At 41.3% G+C, this 22,915-nt stretch overlaps 1 protein-coding gene and 1 long non-coding RNA gene across 6 annotated transcripts in view; one reads left to right on the top strand and one right to left on the bottom strand.

Moving 5' to 3' along the window:
- The window catches only part of LOC124979736 (uncharacterized), a 41,967-nt gene that overhangs the window by 684 nt on the left and 18,368 nt on the right, over positions 1-22,915 (bottom strand). Inside the window, exon 2 of the long non-coding RNA XR_007107675.1 lies at positions 22,582-22,735. This is a non-coding gene — a long non-coding RNA (uncharacterized LOC124979736). The remainder of the gene's footprint in view (positions 1-22,581; positions 22,736-22,915) is intronic.
- The window catches only part of Atp6v0a1 (ATPase H+ transporting V0 subunit a1), a 58,944-nt gene that overhangs the window by 27,169 nt on the left and 8,860 nt on the right, over positions 1-22,915 (top strand). For 3 of the 5 annotated variants that reach the window (XM_047544342.1, XM_047544341.1, XM_047544344.1), the window contains exons 10-19: positions 526-738; positions 3,224-3,374; positions 5,120-5,259; positions 5,577-5,734; positions 6,174-6,264; positions 10,589-10,707; positions 11,593-11,809; positions 12,197-12,304; positions 17,200-17,307; positions 18,438-18,455. In XM_047544342.1, the coding sequence (XP_047400298.1) occupies positions 526-738; positions 3,224-3,374; positions 5,120-5,259; positions 5,577-5,734; positions 6,174-6,264; positions 10,589-10,707; positions 11,593-11,809; positions 12,197-12,304; positions 17,200-17,307; positions 18,438-18,455 (1,323 nt within the window). The remainder of the gene's footprint in view (positions 1-525; positions 739-3,223; positions 3,375-5,119; positions 5,260-5,576; positions 5,735-6,173; positions 6,265-10,588; positions 10,708-11,592; positions 11,810-12,196; positions 12,305-17,199; positions 17,308-18,437; positions 18,456-22,915) is intronic. The other 2 variants (XM_047544343.1, XM_047544345.1) reach the window with 1 other exon arrangement.

Genomic DNA, 22,915 nt, shown 5'->3' with positions numbered 1-22,915 from the left:
GGACTGTGGGTGCTCCTGGTATTAGAGTGCCTTCTGGCTAATGTTTCCAACATAGGCAGGTGATCAGCTCTGCCTCTTTCCCATGTTCCTGATGCTGTTGCACGTGCAAGGCATTCTGCAATTTGCTGTTTTTGAATGTTCGTTTATAATTTTCAAACTCCTGGGCCTGTGTTGCCCACTTTGAGTTCAGGCTCCATGGAAAAGTCACTGTTCTTTAACAAGCAAAAATGAGTAAAGGCCAGATACCTACATTTATTATGCCTTGGATTGGTGTTAAAATTGAATATTGAGAGAAAAGCTGAAAATGAATATTAGTAACTACAACTCTTTTTTTTTTTTTTTTTTTTTTAAATAATTGGATTACTGCCCCTGCTCCCCTGCCCCACAAAAAAATTTAACTAGAAGAAGAATAAAATAGTTCCCTGGAAACCTGTTTTTGAAGACTGTGCTCCTTTGCCATTCATATCCTGAGATCTAATACTAGTGTTAGAAGGATACCTCATCTGTTCCCATCTCTGCTAAAAGGTTCTGAATCAAACAGAGGATCACCGCCAGAGGGTTCTGCAGGCAGCTGCTAAGAATATCCGGGTCTGGTTCATCAAAGTGCGGAAGATGAAGGCTATCTACCACACCCTGAACCTGTGCAACATAGATGTGACCCAGAAGTGCCTGATTGCAGAGGTCTGGTGCCCGGTCACCGACCTTGACTCCATCCAGTTTGCACTTAGAAGGGGCACGGTGAGTTCCCAAGCTAGCATAAAGCTTGCACCCAGGAAGAGAGGGTTCCATCACTAGTAACTTTAACCACTTTCATTTATGTGGCATTTTAACTTTCAGAGTTCTTTAATGTATTCTTCTTATATCCTGACAGTACATTTCATAGCCTAGAGTACTATCATTTTACAAATGTGGAAATTGCAGTTCATTAAGGTGAAATGATTTGGTTATATACCTATGATTTTTCAGGGTAGCGCGTGACTAGAACATAAGTTTCTTGACTCACAATCTATTTAACTTTCTGAACGGTAGTTAATTAATTAGAGCTGTTGCTCTAAGACACTGATCTAAGGGTCTGGAGGGGCACAGAGATGTACAAAACATGCTTTAAGTATTATACTGCTTATAAGGAAATAATGATGTGCAAATATACCAGACAGTCTGCTGAGTGGCATATGTATGTGGAGGGAGGGTGGAGCATTACTAACTAATGTGATTAGAAAAGGCTTCAAAAAAAAGTAGCATTTCAGGCTGGGGAGATAGTTGGTAGAGTGTTTGTCTCAGAAGCACAAGGCCCTGGGTTCAATCCCCAGCACCACCACCAAAAAAAAAAAAAAGCATTTGGCAGGGCTCCGAGTGTAGCTCAGTGGAATGTTTGCCTAGCAGGTGTGAGCCCCTGGGCTCAGTCCCCAGCACTACCAAAAAACAAAACAGCAACAATAAATTTTAAAAGATGACATTTGATTAGGGCTTTGGATTAGATATTAATCATTAATGGCAAAGAAAACAGTGCTGAATGTGGTAGAGCATGCCTGTAATCCCAGTGGCTCAAGAGGCTAAGGCAGGAGGATTGCAAGTTTGAAACCAACCTCAGCAGTTTAGCAAGGCCCTAAGCAACTCAGTTATTGAGCAGAGAAGGGATTTGATCAAAGCAGTTTTCAAAAGAGTAATACGCTAATAGTAGCAAGGAGTGGAAAGATCCTATAGTGGAAAGATCCTGACTGGGCGGCCAGTCAGGAGTTCACTGTGGAGTAAGTGCTGTAGACCACCAGGGCAGGACTTGACAATGGGAAGAAAATATTATGGATTTGTGAGACGTTTCTCAAGGAAAAAATCTGTAGTATTCTTGGTTTCTATCAAGGTACAGTACAAGAGAAATAATTAAAAATGTTTCTGAGGCACCAAAGCTGTGGGGCTCAGAGAATTCGGGTTCTGTTCATGGAGGAGAATTTTCCTGATAGGGGAGGATGTTAGGTCATCCTCGGTTATGTCACACTGAGACGCTTGGCAGAAATCCACACAGAAATGTCAAGCAGATAATGGGACAGAACTAGAGATGGGAGTCTTGAGAGTAGAAAGGCTGAGACGTTCCAGAGAGAGATCAGAAAACAAGAAACCCTTGGGACCTGCAGTGTTACCAGGTAGGGGAGAAAACCAGCAAAGAGAGGGGAGCAGGAGGGGGCTGCTAAGGGAGAGAGGAGGAAGAGCTCCCCTGCTGTGCCTGCACCTGGCAGAGAAGGCCTTTGCCTCTGGTGGTGAGCCCGGCACTTTGAAGGAGAATTCGGGGGGCTAGACTGCTGGGTCAGGGAATGAAGGAAAGGTGGTGGAAGAGAGGCAGAGTGTGCTTTGCCTTTTTCAGAGGAGGAGGAGAGAACAGCAGTACTCATAGAAAGGCGGGTGTGGGAGGAGGTTCCATGTTTTCATCAGTTACATGTTTTAGAGTTTTTTTTTTTTTTTTTTTAGTTGTAGATGGACATAATGTCTTTGTTTTCTTTATTTATGTGGTGCTGAGGATCAAACCCAGTGCCCCATGCATGCGAGGCAAGTGCTGTATCACTGAGCCACAACCCACCCTACTCTCAAACTTCTAAGCTCGTGTTCCACCTGCCTCAGCTTACCAAGTGCTGAGACTACAGGCACATGCCACTGTGTTCAGTTTAAAGTTAAATTTTTTTTCACAGTGAGGATATACATCCCCAGACTTAGTTGAAATCTTCCATTATAAATTTATACTTAGTCCCAGTTTCTCCAAAGATTGGGAAAGATAGCCTATAGTCTTTTTTTTTTAATATATATATTTTTTAGTTGTAGATGGACATAATACCTTTATTTATTCATTTTTATGTGGTGCTGAGGATTGAACCCAGTGCCTCATGCATGCCAGGCAAATGCTCTACCACTGAGCCACAACTCCAGCCCTTATAGTCTTTTTTTCCCCCATTAGATTTATTGAGATATAATTTATACAAAAGAAAATACAGTGCTGGGGTTGTGGCTTTGTGGTAGAATGCTTGCCTAGCACGTGTGAGCACTGGGTTCAATTCTCAGCCCTGCATATAAGAAAATAAATAAAGGTCCATCAACAACTGACAAAAAATTAAAAACAAAAGAAAATACATAGATTTTATTTGTACAGTTTGATAAATCTCGATACATATATACATCCCTATAGCCACCATAAGTAGGAGTATAATCTAATTTTGATACTTGTGCTGCTGTTTCCCAGGAACACAGTGGTTCCACTGTGCCCTCTATTCTGAACAGGATGCAGACAAACCAGACTCCTCCAACCTATAACAAAACCAACAAGTTCACATACGGCTTTCAAAACATAGTAGATGCTTATGGAATTGGGACTTACCGAGAGATAAACCCAGGTAAAAAGTTTGAATCATTTTCCTCTAGAAGTTTTTGTTCGTTTGAGTTTTTTTTAACACTTCACTTTAAACCCTGTTGAACAATTGGCTTAAAACTAAAGATTTTGGGGGCTGAGGTTGTGGCTCAATGGTGGAGCACTTGCCTAACATATGTGAGTCACTGGGTTAGATCCTTAGCACCACATAAAAATAAACAAATAAAACAGGTATTGTGTCCATCTACAACTAAAAAGAAAAGAAAAATAAAGATTTTGTCAAGACCTCAGCTTGTGTGTAATTCCTGTGAAGAGGTGCCCATTTGATGTAAGAAGCAGGTTTATCATCCCATGGCACTTGTTTTTCATTGTTTTGTTTGGGTACCAGGGATTGAACCCAGGGTGCTTAACTATGGAGCCACATCCCCAGCCATTTTTATTTTGAGACAGGGTGTCTCTTAAGTTGCTTAGGCCTTGCTAAGTTTCTGAGACTGGTTTTGAACTTGTGATCCTTCTGCCTCAGCCTCCTGAATGCCCAGCCAAGTGGCACTTCTTTAAGAGTTTATTGGATTGGAGTCTCTTTTTTTTGGTACCAGAGATTGAACCCAGGCGTCTTAACCACTGAGCCACATCCCCAGCCCTCCAGCCCTTTTTATCTTTTATTTTGGGACTGGGCCTTGCTAAGTTGTTTAGAGCCTTGCTAAGTTGCTGAGGCTGGCTTTGAACTTGTAATGCCTCAGCCTGCCAAGCAACTGGGATTATAGACATGTGCCACCATGCCCAGGTGGATTGGATTCTTGCATGTACCTTTACAGCCATAAAACACCCATCCTCTAGCAAATCATTTATAGCAACTGCCTTAAGAAAAATGTTTCTTCCAAGCCAGGCATGGTGGTGGCACATGCCTGTAATCCCAGTGGTTTGGGAGGCTGAGGCAGAAAGATTGCAAGTTAGAGTCCAGTCTGGACAACTTAGACTTTTCTCAAATTTTTTTAAAAATTTAAAAAGGCCTGGGGTTATAACTCAGTGGTAAAGCACTCCTGGGTTCAATTCCTAGTACCAAAAAAACACAAAAAACAATGCATACACACAAAAGAAAGAAAAATGTTTCTCTAAGATGTCTTATATTTAAAAATGGCTTCCTTCTGTCTTCCCTGTTCCAAGGTTAGAAAGAGAAAATATAGTAGCTATTGATCGTTTTCACAATCATTTCTCTCCTCTGTTTGAAGAATTAATTATTAAATCAGGACTCTGAGGGGCAGGGAGTGTGACTTAGAGCACTTTTATAGCATGTATGAGGTCCCGGATTCAATCTCCAGCACTGCTTTAAAAAAAAGAGAGTTTGAGGATTCCTGTTCAGCTGAAGCCTTTTGCAGGACCTGCTCCTACTTTTAGGATCTTTTCCCCATTGCTTAGATGGTAGGTAGTTTCATTCTGCTCAGAAATGGGTTGCTCACAAAGAGAAGACAGCTGGAATGTCCTAGAGTAGTGTCCTAGGGGTAATGGAACAAACCGCAGTGCTACCAGAACTACCTTTTCATTTCCTTGTTCTTAGTTTAAAATGTTAACACTAGCACACATTCCATTAGATTTTTTGTGAGGGTGTAGAGTTGCTGCCATGCAAGATCTTCCCTGAGAGTTCATCTCTTCAACAACCTGGGAATAAGCCACCTTATATTGATCTTAGAATATGGAGAAGAATGTGATATTTTGGGGAATTGTGCTTTCTTTTATGTACTTCGTGATTTAATTTCTTTGGTTTCTTTGTAGCTCCATATACCATCATCACTTTCCCTTTTCTATTTGCTGTGATGTTTGGAGATTTTGGTCATGGCATTTTGATGACCCTTTTTGCTGTGTGGATGGTGTTAAGGGAGAGCCGAATCCTCTCCCAGAAGAATGAAAATGAGGTAATGTTTAAGTTACATCTGTACTGGACTTTAGTTTTTATAATTTCTCAGGTGTTTGTTGTGAAATTATGGTCTAAGAAGTCTTTTCCGCACAAATTTATCAAAAGGGAATCAAGAATAAGTTCATTTTTAACAGCAGAGAGACCATGTGCTGTACAAGTGAATTTCTCTTAGCATCGCATTTGATCTCTACTTCAAGCTCTCCGAACCAGGATGGAGTAAAGTAGCACAGGAAGCAGTGTATTCATGTCACAACTCATGTCACCTCATGGACTGCAACGAGTGCATTCTCATTACTTCTTTCTCCTGATTCCCAGATGTTTAGCACTGTGTTCAGTGGTCGATACATTATTCTATTGATGGGAGTCTTCTCCATTTACACTGGCCTCATCTACAACGACTGCTTTTCCAAGTCTCTCAATATCTTTGGTTCATCCTGGAGTGTGCGACCAATGTTCACCAAATATAATTGGACGTAAGTTATAGAAGAAACTAAAAGTCAAAACATAATCCTTTCATGTTCAGCTCTGATTTGTAAGACAAGCAATAAACTAACACCGTGGGAGGAAGTGGTTGATGATGTACCTGTTTCAGAAGAATGCAGTATTTTGTCTTGTTTATACTTTAGCCTGTGAAGTGCTTTGTGATTTGTTCTCCAAGTATCAAGGAATCAAGATGATTAATTAAGTGCTTTTTTTTCTTTTTTGGAAAATTAAAAAGCAGATTCCCCAGATTCCCTACTTAATTGTATATGTTTTTAATTTTTTTTGTGTGTTATTCTTGGCTACTTGTCCCCCCTCATTTATTGAAGAGATAAGATCACTTTAGTAGTTTCTTTTGGGGAAAGTTTATGGACCCCAGTAGTTTCCCTCTCTTGATCAAAAATTAATATGGTTTTCCTCCTAACATGATAGGGAAGAGACGCTTCGGGGGAACCCTGTTCTCCAGCTGAACCCAACTGTCCCTGGAGTTTTTGGTGGACCATACCCTTTTGGCATTGATCCGGTAAGAGTATTCTTTCAAATATGCTATTTCCACATGTAACCCTGAAATGAGAGAATTAAAATGAAGATAGTTACTTACTTTTTTTTTTTTTGCAGTGCTGGGGATTGAACCCAGGGCCTTATACTTGCAAGGCAAGCACTGTACCAACCAAGCTATCTCCCCAGCCCTAGTTACTTACTTTTGAGTTGACACAGTTTTAGGAAACCTTGATGTATTTGTTCAGAGTACTTCAAAGCCAGAAGAGACTCACACTGCTTCTTTCTTTTTTCTTTTCTTTTTTGTAGTAATGGCGATTTAACCCAGGGGCACTTAACCACTGAGCTATATGCCCATTTCTTTTTATTTTTTATTTTGAAACAGGTGCTTGCTAAGTTGCTGAGCCTGGCCTCAAAACTTGCAATCCTCCTATCTCAGCCTCCCAAGTCACTGAAATTATAAGTGTGTCATCACATCCAGCACTGCTTATTTCTAAGTTGGCTAATATTGACTCTGGGAAGTTTGGTTTTTCAAGTCCCCTTTCCAGTATTTTTAGCAGAAGGTTTAACAAAGCCAAAATACTTCTTTCCTGTGGATTTCAGACTTCTTTTCTTATCTTTGCAAACTTAAAAAAATTTTTTTTCTTTTTCAAATACTTTGGCAAAGTATAATCAATCAAATTTTTTTTATTGTTTACTTTTTAAAAAGTGGGGGCAAGAATTTAAGAATAGGGGGCTGGAGTTGTGGCTCAGTGGTGGAGCACTTGTCCGGCATGTGTGAGGCCCTGGGTTCGATATTCAACACCACGTAATAATAATAAATAAATAAATAAAATAAAAATAAAAGAAATCCATTGACAACTAAAAAAATATTAAAAAAAAAAGAATCTAAGAATAAACAATAAACAATAGTAAGGATTACAAAGTTCCAGAGGAAAAACTGATTATCATAAGCTGAAAAGAGTATGGTTTCTTATAGAAAGTGGGAATTAATTTGGCCTTTTAAAAGATGTTCACATTGTTACAGGTAAGAAGTGTGTACAAAACATGGAGATGGTGACATATAAAGTTAATTACAGTTAATTGTACTATGCTATTAGGGGCTGGGGACATAGAGCACTTACCTAGTGTGCAGGAGACCATGGGTTTGATCCCCAGCACTATAATAAGTATATATAAATAAATAAATGCTATGTGAATAGTTGTTATACTATATCATTGAAGGAATAATGACAATAAAAAGTCTGAACTTGTTTGATGCAGGTATAGTTTTGTTTTTAAAATCTTTTTTTATCTGTGGGGTTGAATCCACTGATGTAGAACCTGTAGATACAGAGGGCTATGTTTTTGTTTTATTTTGTTTTGTTTGTTTTTTAGTTGTAGATGGACATAATATCTTTATTTTATTTATTTATTTTCATGTGGTACTGAGGATTGAACCCAGTGCCTCACACATGCTAGGCAAGCGCTCTACCACTGAGTTACAACCCCAGTCCCCAGAGGGCAATGTTTTAATTATAACAGAACTTCAGTCCCTAGCACCAAAAATAAATATGTAAATAAATAACAGAAGCTAATATTACTGAAATGCTTAACATGAACCAGGCACTTTGCTTGACCTTGACAGATCTGACTTTATCCCCAAATAATTCTGTCAGGTCGGTACTCCTATCCCTGTCATATACCTAGGAACACTAAGGCTTGTACAGGCTTGATAACATTTTGCATATTCATTCAACAAATGTTTACTTGAGTCTCTCTTGTCCATAAGGCATAGTCCCTGCTAGTTGAAACATAATTTTAAGATGTAGCTGCTACCTTCAAGAAGCTAGGAGTCTAATAACAATAGTATTACCTCATACATAGATAGGGTTCTGAGGTTACTGATTTTTTTTTTGCATAGATTTCATTTGATGCAGACCAAATAGATGTTGAGTGTGAAGTACACATGGGACACCTAGGTATGAATATTATCAGGCAGTTTCAGAACTGAACTTTGGGCAAACTGGGGTTGGAAAGAGAATCAAGTCACAAGTTTTCATGTTAGAGGTCACCATGGATGAACAGATAGAAAAGATGCTGAGCTAGGAGGTACAAGCTCTTAGGCTACAGAGTTTGCACTTTAGTCTAAAGATGACAGTGGGGGTTCTGGGAAGGTTTTGACACAGGAGGATGACTGGAGGAGAGCCATGGTTTTGGCAGCGTGAACAGATGGCCAAGTGGAGGCAGATAAAACTGTCAGGACAGTATTGACAGGCATCCAGGCCTTAGGTGATAAGGAGCTACTGCAGTTGATAGTGAAAGATAAAAGTGTGTGCATGGTGGCACACACCTCTACCACTTATAATCCTTGCTAGGTACTTGGGAGGCTGAAGCAGGAGAATGGCAAGTTCAAGGCCAACTTAGGCAACTTGGAAAGAACCTGTTTCAAAATTTAAAAATAAATGAAAAAGGGAGAGTAGCTCAGTGGTAGAGCATCTCTGGATTCAATTCCCATTTCTATTAAAAAAAATAAAATAAAAGATAGGTGGGAGCTGGGGATGTAGCTCAGTGGTAGAGTGCTTGCCTAAAATGTGCCAGACCTGGGTTCTGTCCCTAGCACTGCTTGTGCATGCACACACAAACAGATAGATGGAACGACATCAGCAAAGGAATACGATCAGCAAAACACAGGTGTGGGAAAATCTGCAAAATAAATAACCTAGCTTCTTCAACAAATATTTTGTAGGGAATAAAAATGGAGAAATAGAAGGAGAACCTATAGATTACAGACTTAAAAACTATGTCAACTATTCCAGTGTATAGACCTTAATTGGACTTTGCTTCAAATACATGAACTCTGAAAAATACTCTGGACAAAATCAGAGAAATTTAAAATTTTGAATATATATTTTATGATATTAAAAAATCATTATTGGGGGGGGCTGGGGAGATAGCTCAGTCGGTAGAGTGCTTGTCTTGTAAGCATAAGGCCCTGGGTTCGATCCCCAGCACCAAAAAAAAAAAAAAAAAAAAAAAATCATTATTGGAGTTGGGTGGTAACTCAGTGGTAGAACATATACTTAGCACATTTAGGGCCCTGAGTTCATTTCCCAGCATACACACACAAACACACACACACACACACACACACACACACACGCGAAGATAATGCTTTTTGGTGTGGTGACTATATTATAGATGATTTTAAAAAAGGAGTTCTTGGGCTGGGGCTATAGCTCAGTGACAGAGCGTTTGCCTAGCATGTGTGAGGCACTGGGTTAAATCCTTAGCACTACCTAAACAAATAAAATAAAGGCATGCTGTCTGTTCATAGTACTACAAAAAATAAAAATAAAAAAATAAAAAAGGGGTCTTCATTTGGGTGTGGTGGTGCATGCCTATGATCCCAACAAGTAGGGTGGCTGAGGCAGGAGGGTATAGATCTGAGGCTAGCTTTGTCAACTGAGCAAGACCTTGTCTCACTCAAGTGCCTTGTCTTGCACTGGAGCTGGGTGCAGCGGTGGGTGCTTGTAATCCCAGTAGTTTGGGAGGCTGAGGCAGGAAGATTGCAAGGTCAAAGTCAGTCTCCACAATTTAGTGAGGCCCTAAGCAACTTAGACCCTTCCTTAAAATAAAAAAATAAAAAGGACTGGGGATATTCAGTGGTCAGGTACCTCTGGGTTCAATCCCTAATACCAAAAACAAAAAAAGACTGGGGATATGACTCAATAGTAAAGCAACCCTGGGTTCGATTCCCAGTACCAAAAAAATAAAAAGGCGTCCTTATCAGGGCTGGGGATGTAGCTAATTAGTAGCGCATAGCATGTGTGAGGTCGTAGGTTCAGTCCCCAGCACCACACAAAAAGTCTTTACCATTTAGAGATCCATAGTGAAATACGTACAGGTAAAGTGACCTGGTTTCTAGACTTTGCTTCAAAATAATATAAAAGTGGAAAGTGGGCATGGTAAAATAAGATTGGTGTGAATCCACGAATTGATATTAATTGTTGAAGTTGACTGATATGGCAGTTTGTTATAATATTCTATTTAAATATAGGTTTAGAATTTTTCATTTAAAAATCAAACTAACAAACTCACTCTTAGCTGAATGTGGTAGTGCATGCTTATAATCCCAGCTACTTAGAAAGTTGTCAGGAAGCTCGCAAATTCAAAGACAGAGTGGGCAACTTAGCAAGACTCTATCTTAAAGTAAAAATATAAAGGGCTGGGGATGTAATCCGTTCCATGACAGAAGCCCTGGGTTCAATAAACAAAACAAACAAAAAACTGTTTTAATCCAATGAATAATACTTTCCCATTTGAGAATTCTCTGTGTAATACCTTTTTGTTTTTTGGGGTTGTGACAGATTTGGAACATTGCTACCAATAAGCTGACCTTCCTCAACTCCTTTAAGATGAAGATGTCTGTAATTCTTGGTATCATCCATATGATGTTTGGAGTCAGTTTGAGCCTTTTCAACCATATGTGAGTTGCTCCGTTCCTATCTTCATAAGAATGTGTGTAGTTGCTGGGTGTGGTGGCACACGCCAAATAATCCCAGAGATTTGGGAGGCTGAGGCAGTAAGATCACAAGTTTAAAACCAGCTACAGCAGTTTAGCAAGGCCCTAAGCAACTTAGGGAGACCCTGTCTCAAAATAAAAAATAAAGAGGGCTGGGGATGTGGCTTAGTGGTAAGCCACTGGATTCAGTTCTTGTACCAAAAAAAAAGAATGCATTATTCAGATAATGCTTTTGCCTAAAGACATCATAACTTATTTGGGAGGGATTAATAACTCAGAACCTGACTGTATTATAGAAGTAATTTTTCAAAAATCTTACGGTCTTAAATGAGGCTGAATTTTAGTCCCTTAATTTGCAGCAGCAGTAAAGATCTTTGAAAAGCAACCCAGGCAGTTTTCATCAAATTGAGTGAATTAGTTTTCTTCCTTAATGTGAAACTCACATAAAGTTACAAACTGTAGTCCCAAAGTATGCGAAATATGTTACTCTCTTTCTCATGGAGAGAATGGTGGGTGTGGTTCTGGAGCTATTCAAGATTCAGAAATTTGAAAGTGATAGTTAATTCTGCATTGTCTCTGTTGCTCCAAGTGCTTCTGGCTGCTGCTTCTTAGAGTGATACAGACAGAATTGAGGAAGCCAGCCCCGGCAACTTAGCAAGACCCTCTTTCAAAAAGGACCAGGGATGTAACTTATTGCTTGCCTTACATGAGGGAAGCACTGGGTTCAATGCTCCATACCACAAATGTGCCCCTGGGTGAAAAATGTAGTGAACTATAGTTATATTCAGTGAAAGAGAGGCCCTGAGTCTGTTCAGCTGTAAATTCATTTTTTCCTCTCTCCCTTTTTAGCTACTTCAAGAAACCCCTAAATATCTACTTTGGATTTATTCCTGAAGTAATCTTCATGTCCTCTTTGTTTGGCTACTTGGTTATCCTTATTTTTTACAAGTGGACAGCCTATGATGCTCATTCATCTGAGAATGCACCCAGCCTTCTGATCCATTTCATCAACATGTTCCTCTTTTCCTACCCGGATTCTGGTATTTCAATGCTGTATTCTGGACAGGTGTGTCAGCCCAGAGGGTGGCAATCATTGGTGGTTACCCTAGGGCAGGAAGCCACATATTTCTCTGACCCTAAAGAAAACCTAAAACACACCTTTCTGTAATATTTGGTTTTCAGCCCATACACCCAGATATAAATTGAAACCATTTGTCTTAGCTTGGGAGGGTTCACTGTCATTTCTGTATCCAGAAAAGATAAAATTTAGAACTGTCATCTTATGGGACAATTCTTTGGTTTGTGACAGCATCTGCTAAGTATTTTGAGAAACTAGTGTTATTAATAGACCAGTGAGAAAAACTGTTTGGAGGAAATTTGTGCTGGATTTAGAAACTGCATATCTGATTAATGTACTTTATTTAATGTGATGTTCCCTGTCCTTATTTTGCAGAAAGGAATTCAGTGTTTCCTGGTAGTGGTCGCTCTACTGTGTGTACCTTGGATGCTACTGTTTAAGCCACTGGTTCTTCGCCATCAGTATTTGAGGAGGAAGCATTTGGTAAGTGTATATCTATTGTTAAAAGTTATTAGATTTTTTTTTTTTTTTTTTTTTTCCTTTAAGATCAAGGCAACAAGACTGGGGATGTAGCTCAGTTGTAGAGCACTTGCCTAGCATGTGTGAGGCCATGGGTCCAGTCCCCAACACTGCAAAAAATAATAGCAAGATGATTTCTCAGAGATATAATTAGCTGTGCACAAATTTGTATACTCTTAAAACACATTCATTTTATATCCCAGCATGAGTAGTAGGTCTGCCAAAGTCAGAGGATTATGTACTTGCTGCTCAGACATATGGATTTAGCTTTAGTAGCTGGGTTAGAACAAATCACAAGTTTTTACCTTTATTGGTCATGCTTTATTCATGCTGTGCTCAGCAGAATCCAGGCTTTAGCCTGTCCAGATGCAGCATCAGCCAAAACAAGGTTGCAAGAGCTGCAGACAGGTGAACCCACTCATGTGATTTACCTGGGCAACCACAGGAATGATACTGAGACTTTTTTTTTTTTTTTTTTTTTAATGATACTTTCACCAACCATATCATCTGGGAGAAAGGTTTGGTTTAAAGCACGTAGTTTTTTTTTTTTTTTTTAAAGCAGCATGCATACATATATATGTTTGCTTAATGTATATGTACGTATGAGTTCTACACACATACACACACACGCACAAAGTTAGATTTACTAAACATCAGTATTGTGCATAATTTCTGACTATCCAATAATGCTTACACATTGCACTGCCTGGGAAAACCCAAAAGATCTTATTGCATGACTCTCATGTAGCTGTGAGATTTTTCCTCCTATTGGAGAGCAGCTGAGTTACAAGACCCTCCTTCTCCCTTTTCTGACCATCTTCATCCTTCCATGTACCCTCCATTCGTCTCCCCTTTCCCTTTCTCCCTCTTTTGTTTTCTTCTCCCTTCTTCTTTTCTTCCATTCACTATCAGGAAGGGCAACCTGTGGAGGCCCCAGTCAGCCCAACCCCGAGCCAACAGGGACTAGAGGCAGCAGCGGCTGCAACAGTGAGTGAATTAAATCCAGCAAACCAAACATTTTGTTAAAGAGGTGGCAAACAGTGCAGCAGAATTCTTTTTAACACTGTTGAGAGCATGGGACATGTGCACTCTTGGAAAGTATATCCTTGTTACTCATTGAGATGATGACAGAAGAGCTTTCCACCTCTTAAGAATAGATTCTGGTATCATCTTTACTTGGTCTACTAAGTTTCTATTCAAATATGTAAGTACAGTTCTATCCATGGGAGTGAAGTGGATATTGTACCCTTTCTGAGTCCCATCATCTTAAACCAAGATGGCAGCTCTTGGACTCATCCACTTTTGTATCTGTATTTTGTGACCATATATTGGATGATTTTTCAACATGGAGGCAAAAACATCTCCGATTCTTAAATTAATTTCCTTGTACTTTAGAGTTCCGCTTCAGAATGGTGCTTGGACTTTGGGTCCTTTTTAGCAAAATGACAATGCTCTTTCGAGTGAGAATGTATACATGTTTCTTTTTTGTGAAAGACTCAGAAACCCTTATGTCCTCAGCTGTTTCAGTGAGACCTCCACTTTCCCATGTGTCTTGTGCCTGCTGTATATCAAATGTAATAACCAAAGTCATCTTCTGTCTTGATTTTCCCCTCTTCTGATATTAAGTTGTGATTCAGTAGTAGCACTTTGAATTTTAGCATTTGAGTATTTGTCCTTAAAAAAATCTCTTAACCCTAATCCTAAAGTGCCACTAATATCAAATTAGCTCAGTATATTCTAGGTTATGAATCTATAAGATTTAAAAAAGAATCTTAAAGAAAATGAAGTGCTTCGATGGATAACCGTTTCCTCCCATAGGTGTTCCTGATCCTTTTGAAAAACTGCTTAGCCAACCTTCTAGAACTAGTCTAAAGGGGCTGGTATTTTGGGTCAAAAGAAATTTTAGTCAAGTAGAGGCTTACTTTCTTGTTCCCTGTAAGAAATAAAACCCTTTAAAGTTAATTACGTGCACTTTCCTTTCTGCTAGTCTTGGCATCATAAAATACTTCTGAGAAGGTCTTGATGCTTTTAAATCTGGCAGTGACTTCTATGATAAACTCCAAGTTAAAAACCCCAGCCTGGAGCCCTTCACATCCATAATGCCTTCTTATCTCACTGATTCTTTAACCAAACATCTGCTTCTGGGGAGCAGCCCAATGGCTTCAGGATGACCACTCTGTAAGAAGACCCTAGATTCTTAATGCCAGAGGGCCGAGGATTTGAACATGGATCTGTTTTCTGTCCTCTTGGTTGTCTGTGAATGGTGTATCACAGGTTTAATTTTCTTTTTTGTACTGATATGTGTCTCATCCCCCTACCTGTAACTCTTATTCTCTGCCTTCTGAAGAGATACTTGGTACTGTCTGGTTGGGAGATTTAACCTGTCTGCACTCACTTTATCTGCTGGTTGGGAAAGCAGAAAAGCCTTCTGCTTTGTTAACTTTGAATCTTGAAACCTTCTTGAAGCCTGTAACCCAGCCTAGGACACACTAGAGTTCCCTTTTTTTGGGAGAGGGTACTGAGGATTTAAAGCAGTGGCGCTCTACCACCGAGCTACTTACCCAGCCTTTTATTATTATTAATTTTAATTTTAAGACAGGGTCACACTAAGTTGTGAAGGCTGGCCTCAAGTTTGCAATTCTCCTACCTCAGTCTCCCAGTCACTGAGATTACAGACCTGTACACCATTCCCAACTTCTGTGCCCCCTTTTTCTTTTTTTTTTTTTTTTTTCCTTTTAAAACATTTTTAGTCCTTGTTTTGAGAGTGTCAGGTATCATTTGTGCCTGACTTGGAGATACCCAGGTTTCAGTGGTTCCCAAATATGACTACACATCAGAATCACCGGTAAACTTTGGATTTGTTTCTTAGGGTATTAAAACAAAATAGATAAGTGGAAGAAGAAATAAAAGTGGTCCATAATTCTATGGCCCAGACAATCCCCTATTGACATTTTGAAAAATAAAACAGTAGGTACATTTGGCTGAAGAATGTGTGTAGTAATAACTGAGAAGAAAACATCAGTTCCCACTGCAGTTCTCCTCCAGGGTGTTATTAACAGGGAGGGGCTTTGCCTCCAGCATGTATCTGTCATCTGTGGATACAATGTTGTGTGTGTTTGTGTGTGTGTGTGTGTGTGTGTGTGCGTGCTTGTGTATGTGTGCGCATGTAGCAGGGGATTGGGGAACACATTAGGAGTTGTGTTTTAAACTGGTGCTCTCCTGCCCCTTATTTATTAGGTTGTTTTTTTTGTTTTTGTTTTTAACATTGAGTGTATCTTAGTGGTTGCTTCATAGTGATAACTACTGTCTTAGGTAGCCTACCATTCCATAGAATATTGTTGGATATGCCAAAATTGTGTAATCACTCTCTCATTGATGGATGTGTTGGTTTTTCCTAATTCTTTGCCATTACAAACAATATGGGGAATGTCTTTGTTTATCTTATTAAAGTTTTGCAAACATGTCACACAGTGGGATTGCTCCATCCTGAAGGCTAGAGCAGTGTTTTACATTTTGATAGACTCTTCACGATGATTAGGTAATTTCTACTTGGGGAGTGTTTTCCAAATAGAGATTTACTATGCCTCATCCAGAGCTACCAAATTTATGATTTCTGGAGATAGTGTTTGAGAGTCTGTTAAAAATATAGCTTCCAAGGTGATTCCAATGCTGCTGGTTCTCTGACCAGCATATGAGGACCATTGTTAGAAAAAGAGGGAGATTCTAACCAGAAGTGGAACCACATACCTGTAATCTCAGCGATCCTGGAGGCGAGGCAGGAGGATTATGAGTTCAAGACCAGCCTCAGCAACTTAGCAAGAACCTGCTAAGTGGGATGTGGCTTAAGGGTAAAGCAACTCTGGGTTCAATCTCCAGTACCCCCACTCAGAAGAAGAAGGGAGAATCTGCAAACACTGGGGTCTCAACTAGTCAGTGAGCAGTGGTAAAAGGGGCACCCTAAAAGGCAAGGCTAAGGAGGGGGACCACAGGGCAATTAGCCAAGCTTCTTGCACATTGTGCTGTTGCCCTGAAGGCCGTTTTGCAGGAGGATGGCCCTCCACCTCTTACCTGGACAGAGACTTATGAAGTGGTTCTAGGGCTGCTTCTCAAGTTGACTTTAAAATTCTGTCCAGAATTTTAGTCTTCTGCTGAAGACTGTATTTGTGAAGACAGAAGAAGCAAACACGCAGTCTGTATCTGCCTTGTAACAGTTATTTTAACATTCCAGCACCCTCTGAAGCACCTCTTTGATCTGTGTTATTTTTTGACTCAGTACTCTCTAGCCACAAATAAATGTACATTAAATGAATGTACATTTATTTTTCATTTTTTTAAACTTCCCTAGCCTAGGCAGTCCTTTGGTCCTGGGCAGAGACCCTGTACATTTTTGGGAGAGATTGCTGGAACTCCTGGACTCATGTTGAAAGCTTATCAGACTAGCATGCACTCATCATGTCTCTTGGCTTCCCTCCCTCTTAGAAAGCCTAATCTTTGTTTCCAGCAAAATTTAAGCCCTTGCAGACTATACCATAGAGTTGCACTTGTTAAGAGAGTGTGTTTGTATTCAGCTTTTCATTTAAGCAGGGTTCTCAGCTTTAATCAGGGTGAGGTTGATACCTCTTGATGAAGCTGGGTGAGGTGGTAAATGCAGGTTACCACCTGTAGGGTCTGGAGCAGTGGTGATTGGGGTGGGAACAGTTGTTCATTTTTACTTAGCTGTTCAGTTAGTGGGTTTTGCCTTTGTTGTTAGGATATATGCTCTTCTGAGGTTTGTATATACTAACCATCATCCTTCCCCACCTCACAGAATGTCACATTAAAGCCCAGGCAAATTCTACTCTTTCTGTTCATCTGTGTAGGGAACTCTCAACTTTGGTGGGATCAGGGTGGGCAACGGACCGACAGAGGAGGATGCTGAGATTATTCAGCATGACCAGCTCTCCACCCATTCAGAGGACGCAGAAGAGGTAAGATCCAGCGGTGTGGGCTTCCTCTCCTTCCACCTTGGGTCAGTCCTACTCTTGTTTTCCTAAGAAGCTCACTCCAGTCTTCTTGAAAAATAAAAATACTAACAATCAGCCTGCCCTCTGGACTGCTTTTTCTGTGGGCCGTTGCTCTAAACTGCAGTGTTGCCTGCCAAGCTCACAGCAGCTTTGCTCTGCTCTTCTTGAATTCCTGCAGTACCCTGCACACAGTCTCAGCTGCTAACTGTTCTCCTCAGCTCAGGCAGCACCCAGCATCCCAGCTCTTGTTACCAGAAACACAGACCACTTAGGATGACTTCTTCATCCCTTGATCTTTCTAGCAGTTGTTCTAGTGATGTTGTTAACCAATATAATCAATCAGTGGTATTTTTTTAAGTCCTATGCCACTGATGTGTTCTTGTTGTAGATATTTTGTTTTTGTTTGGGTTTTTTTCTTCTTCCTATTTTTACTTCTCTCTTTTTTTTAATAGGTCATTGGCTGACCACTCATAGCATGAAGTCTCTGAACTGAACTATTAAATCTTTAACTATTGGACTGGGACTGTAGCTCAGTGACAGAGCACTTGCCTAGCATGTGTGAGGCACTGGGTTTGATTCTTAGCACCACATAAAAATAAACAAATAAAGGCATTCTGCCCATCTACAACTATAGAAAATATTTTTTAAAAATCTTATTCATTCTATTTATTAAAACAGAATGTTCTTTTTTGTTGGTTTTTTTTTTTGTTTTTGTTTACTTTTGTTTTTTTGAGACAGGGTTTTGCTATATTGCCCAGTCTGATCCTGAACTTGGGCTCCTCTTGTCTTGGCAAAATGTTCATTTTTAAAGTGAGTAAGGGTAGAGGACCCAGATTGAACTTCTTAGTCTGTCTGACCACTTTCAACCATGGATGTGATTTTTTTTTTTTTAATTGCAAACATTGGGGTGCCTTTTAAAATATTTATCTTACTGCTCTAAGTTCCTGCTGTTCTCACTTTGTGTGTATGGGCTAATTTATTAGTCCATTTAATATTAACAGTTTTCCCTAGGAAGCAGTCAGTAGTATGTGCTTATAACTTGTGATCTTGTGTGTGGTGTGCATTCCCACTAAGTGTAAATTTGTGTTTTCAAGCCTACCGAGGACGAAGTGGTAAGACAAAAGCCTTCATGTTTATTTGGGGGCTTCTCTTTTCCCATCCTTGTGATCAGTCTGACCCTGCCACACCCTGGGGCCACACATATGACACTGTGCATCCTGCATCTCACTGGCCATTTCTAACCAGTTTGTGAGCCTGTGTTCTGAAAAAGCTCATCTCCATTAACTGCATCTCATGTTGTCACCTCTGTCTTTGTGTCATTGACTTTGCTGATCTAATACCTCTGAGAGCTGATCTAATACCTCTAAGAGTGACTTTGGAGGAGCTGCAAGTAATGTCTACACTGGCATTCTTGAAGTGACTTCCCTTGGGGGCTCAGTCCCATGGGTCTTCACATTCCTCTCCTGTGATGTTGTTGCTCTCTCACTGGGGGTAGCTGTCCGCCCTGCTCCTCTTAGTGCTGTTGAGCAAAGCTTACCCTTTCTCCCTGTCTGAGATGCAGCCAACCACTTCCTGTTGCCCTCATCAGCTTGATGCTTCCCCTTAGGACCTCCAGACCCTTGCTTGGGGTCAGCTCTACCTCCATGTGACCCAGTGGAGAGGTAGACAACTTTCAGGAGGTTTTGCCTCTCAGATGCATCCCAGGAAGGGTAATCCATCTGGTGAAAAGAGTTCATATGTCAGACAAATGTTAAGTACAACAGAATAAAAAGAAGGTTGGCTAAATATGCAGGCCACATCTAGAGTGGAAGGCCTTCTAGCTTAGGAAGACTTCAGGTAGCAACACATGTTTTGAACCGGGTTTTTTAAAGGCCTTGCTGCACTGTTTGCATCTTTCCTGTAAACTCCCCACCACCACCAAAAAATTTTTTTTAAATGCTTAGACCTGTGAACTATACCCTCCCCTTTCCTGGCTCTCCTGGTCCTCTCTAAGGGGCGGTGGGATGGGAATGGAAAACCTGCTGTTCTGTGTAAAACAGGCAGTGCTTGCCCTCCTGACATTTGGAGAGGTTCCTTTGCTGGCATCAAGGGCTTTCTTTGTTCCTGGACTTCTCCTCCATGCAGTCACTGGCTGAGCTGCCTGGCATGACTGGGGAGACAGTGTTCCATGTTGGCAAGGAACCCAACCTTCTCTCAGTATCACCACCTCCCACAGTATTGCTTTCTAAATGTTGTTCTCATTGAGTACCCAATGCATGGTCATAGTCAGAATGGGTCAGCCAACCATCTCTTATCAATGTCCTTGTTTGTAGCCATGTTCTTTGGGTTGGACATCCAAAGAAGATAGACTCTAATTCAGCCTTCCCAGTCTTTGGCCACTCAACTCAGGGATTTAGCTTACTGTGCTTCCTCAGTAGTCATAACATTGTATCTTTATCAGGCACTGATACTCTTCAGTCAAATTTGGATAACTATATCAATTACATAATGATATCAAACAAAGAAGATTCCTTTAAAAAGTCCAACCTATTTCTAGAATTTCCCCACTTTGCTTGACTGCAAAAACTTGTATGTTCCATGCAGGCCATTGTTCTGTCTCCCTGGGGGCACTCAGTTTAGTTGCAAATCAGGACTGGGGACACTTGGTAGTCTCAAAAGTTGTAACCACTCAGCCAGGGCCAGCAGCCCCCTCCCCACTGGCTTCTCATTCACCAGCTCATGCTCACATTCATCTGCCCCTCAGCGCACTCACTGCCCATCTATTTTTTCACCCTCTGCATGTCAAGCACTATGTTTAGTCCTTTAGAAACCCAAGGGAGAAAAAAACAGTTCTTGCCTTTCAGCATCTCCCAAAGTGAGGAGACAGTCTGGTGATGGATGCTAAGATAGATGCTGTCCAGGATGCTATGGGAGCAGAGAAAGGGCATCTGAGAAACACCAGGCTGAGGTTGGGTGAAGAAACCAGGAAAGGATTCCTTCAGGGACTTAGTCCTGAGTGTAGCCTGGCCAAGCAGGAGTTGGGAAGTTGCAGGCCCATCACATTTTGGAGACTGAGCAAGTGTTCAGCTTGGCTGGAGCAGAGTTGGGAGTTGGAAGACTGGTGAGAGGAGACTAGAGGTTGGCAGAAACCTCTAGTAGTTGTTGCCTCATTGGAGTAACAAGGAGCCATCAGAGAGTGGCAGAGCTGAGGTAACACAGGCACATGTGCGTGGCTGAAATAGCTCCAGTGTTAGAATTGTAGGGGGTGTTGGGTGGTGGAGGGGCCCAGTCTGAAGGCATGGACACCATCTAGCCTGATGTGATTCAGTAAAGAACTGGGCAGCCTGAAGTGAAGTAAGGCATTTACAGGAGGAGTGAGAAAAGAAGGGGCCAATATGAGAAATTTAGAAAGTAGAAGCTGCTGGAGCTGGGCGTGGTGGTGCACACCTATAATCCCAGCAATTTGGGAGGCTGAGGCAGGAGGATCACCAGTTCAAGGCCAGCCTTAGCAACTTAGTGAGATCCTGTCCCCCAAATAAAAGGGCTGGGGATGCAGTGTAATGGTGGAGTACTCCAGATACAAAAGCTAAGGTCCCAGCGCCTTAGTGAATGCAGAGGTTCACTAAGAGAGTGAGATTGACTGCCAGATTGGACATGGAACAGAAATAGTCTTGATGGAGGCAGAGGAGAGCAGCTGAGGAATTTTATTCAGGTGGTGTTGAGTCAAGGCCTGTGGTGTATGTAGCACAGCTAGTTGAGAATAGGCAACAGGGAGATGGAGATGTTCATTTGGTGACCTAAGTTTCAGTCCCATGGGAAAGACCTAAGGGCTGAGGCTGGAACTACAGAGATCCTCAGTGTTTAAGGAAGAACTGTGGTGGAGATTTAAGAATGTCCAAAGAGTTAGAATAATAAAGTCCAAGGGAAAATAAGTGTCTCAAAAAGGAGGATGTGACAGATACCACAGAAGCACAGTCAAGGACATAGAGTTAGATTTAACCATGGGGAGGTAAGGTGGCCACCTTCCTAAGAAGAATCATTTTGTAGAGGGCAGAAGCCAGGATGTGGAATGAATGGGCCGGGGAAGCTGAGATGGAGACTGCAGATGGGAAGTACTCAGTGACTCTTGGTTACATTCAAGATGACTTCTGTTGGACCAGTGCTGAGTAACTGATTCCTTCCAAAATGCTGGGGTAGACTTTTCACTTAATTCTCACCTCAGGACTGGGGAGATAGCTCAGTTGGTAGAGTACTTGCCTTGCAAGCACAAGGCCCTGGGTTTGATCCCCAGCACCAAAAAAAAAAAAAAAAAAAAAAAAAAAAATTCTCACCTCACCTCAGAAATTATGTCCGAGCAGAAGAATGGGAGCAAAGGAGAGGAGAAAGGGTAATTCCTGGAAGGGTAGCTTACGGCTCCTCTCCTTTCCTTTTTCAATGGGAGAAACCTGAGTGGAATAAAAATGCTACAAAGGGCTGCTTCCCAGGGAGCCCCTGGGCCTCTTGGAGCTGTGGACTTCCCTTCCCCTCAGCAGATAGTAGTGGTGGGGAAAAGCTCTTCACAGTGTTGCTAAGGTTACTGTGGTTTTCAGGGTAAGTAGGTTCAAAGAGCCTGTTCATGAGAAAAATCCAGAAATAAGGCAGGGTGTAGATAGTCAGAGGTGAAGCAAAGTGAGCCATTCCCTGAGAGATGGCGTGCTGGTTCCACTGCACTCCAGTTTTGCCAGCCCAGCCCCTAAATACAGTTTAGAAATGGGGATGAAAACAGACTCTGACTTGAGGGCCTGGGCAGTGGCTGAGCAGCAGTCCCAAGGCCCATGAGGATCCTGGCAAGGCTCTGGGAGGAGATCCAGGAAGGGGGTGCCCTGTGGTCTTTGATGGGCTGTTGATTTCTCCACCTGGGGCTTCTAGAACATACTTATTCAAAAGCCTGCATTTCCTTAAAGTGGACTCCTCAGAGCTTGTTCTAGTCCACCCCTTTCTTCTAGAAATAATTCTTGGTGTTGAAAGGAAAACTTGAAGAAAGGGAGCATGAGGAAAACAAAACAAAACAAAAAAATGCACGACAAGCTGTTTGACTTTAAGCAACTATCCATGTGGGAATTGGTAAGACTGCCAGAATTTTCCTGGGTGATGTTTTCAGAAGTCACAGAAGAAAAAAGGTTATTTTGATCCCAAAGGCTATAAAGAGAACAAGTGAAGATGCCACAGATGCTTAGTCTCTGCAGGCCTGAGAGTGCTGTCAGGGGATACCCCGCCTACCTTGCTGCCTGATTCCCAGCAGGGCTGCTTCACTCCCTGGTGGCCATCAGCTGAAGGTGGGAATCAGCTGGGATGGGTCCATTGACAAGTCCTTATGGTCCCAGATCCAGACAGTCCTCTTCTCAACTGAGCGCCAGACACAGCATATACCCCACTTGAGTTCAAAGCCCAGCAGGGAGAGAAAACAAACATGTTGAGAGGAATCTCATTAACCAGTCAGTCAGGCGGGAGGCTGAGGCAGGAAAATCACAAGTTCAAGGTGAACCTGGACAACTTAGACCCTGTCTCAAAATAAAAAGGGCTGAAGATATAGCTTAGTAGTAAAGTACTCCTA

Source organism: Sciurus carolinensis, chromosome 3, assembly GCF_902686445.1.
Source record: "Sciurus carolinensis chromosome 3, mSciCar1.2, whole genome shotgun sequence".
In the NCBI taxonomy this organism is placed as follows: domain Eukaryota; kingdom Metazoa; phylum Chordata; class Mammalia; order Rodentia; family Sciuridae; genus Sciurus; species Sciurus carolinensis.
This window is presented reverse-complemented; position numbering and strand designations above follow the sequence as displayed.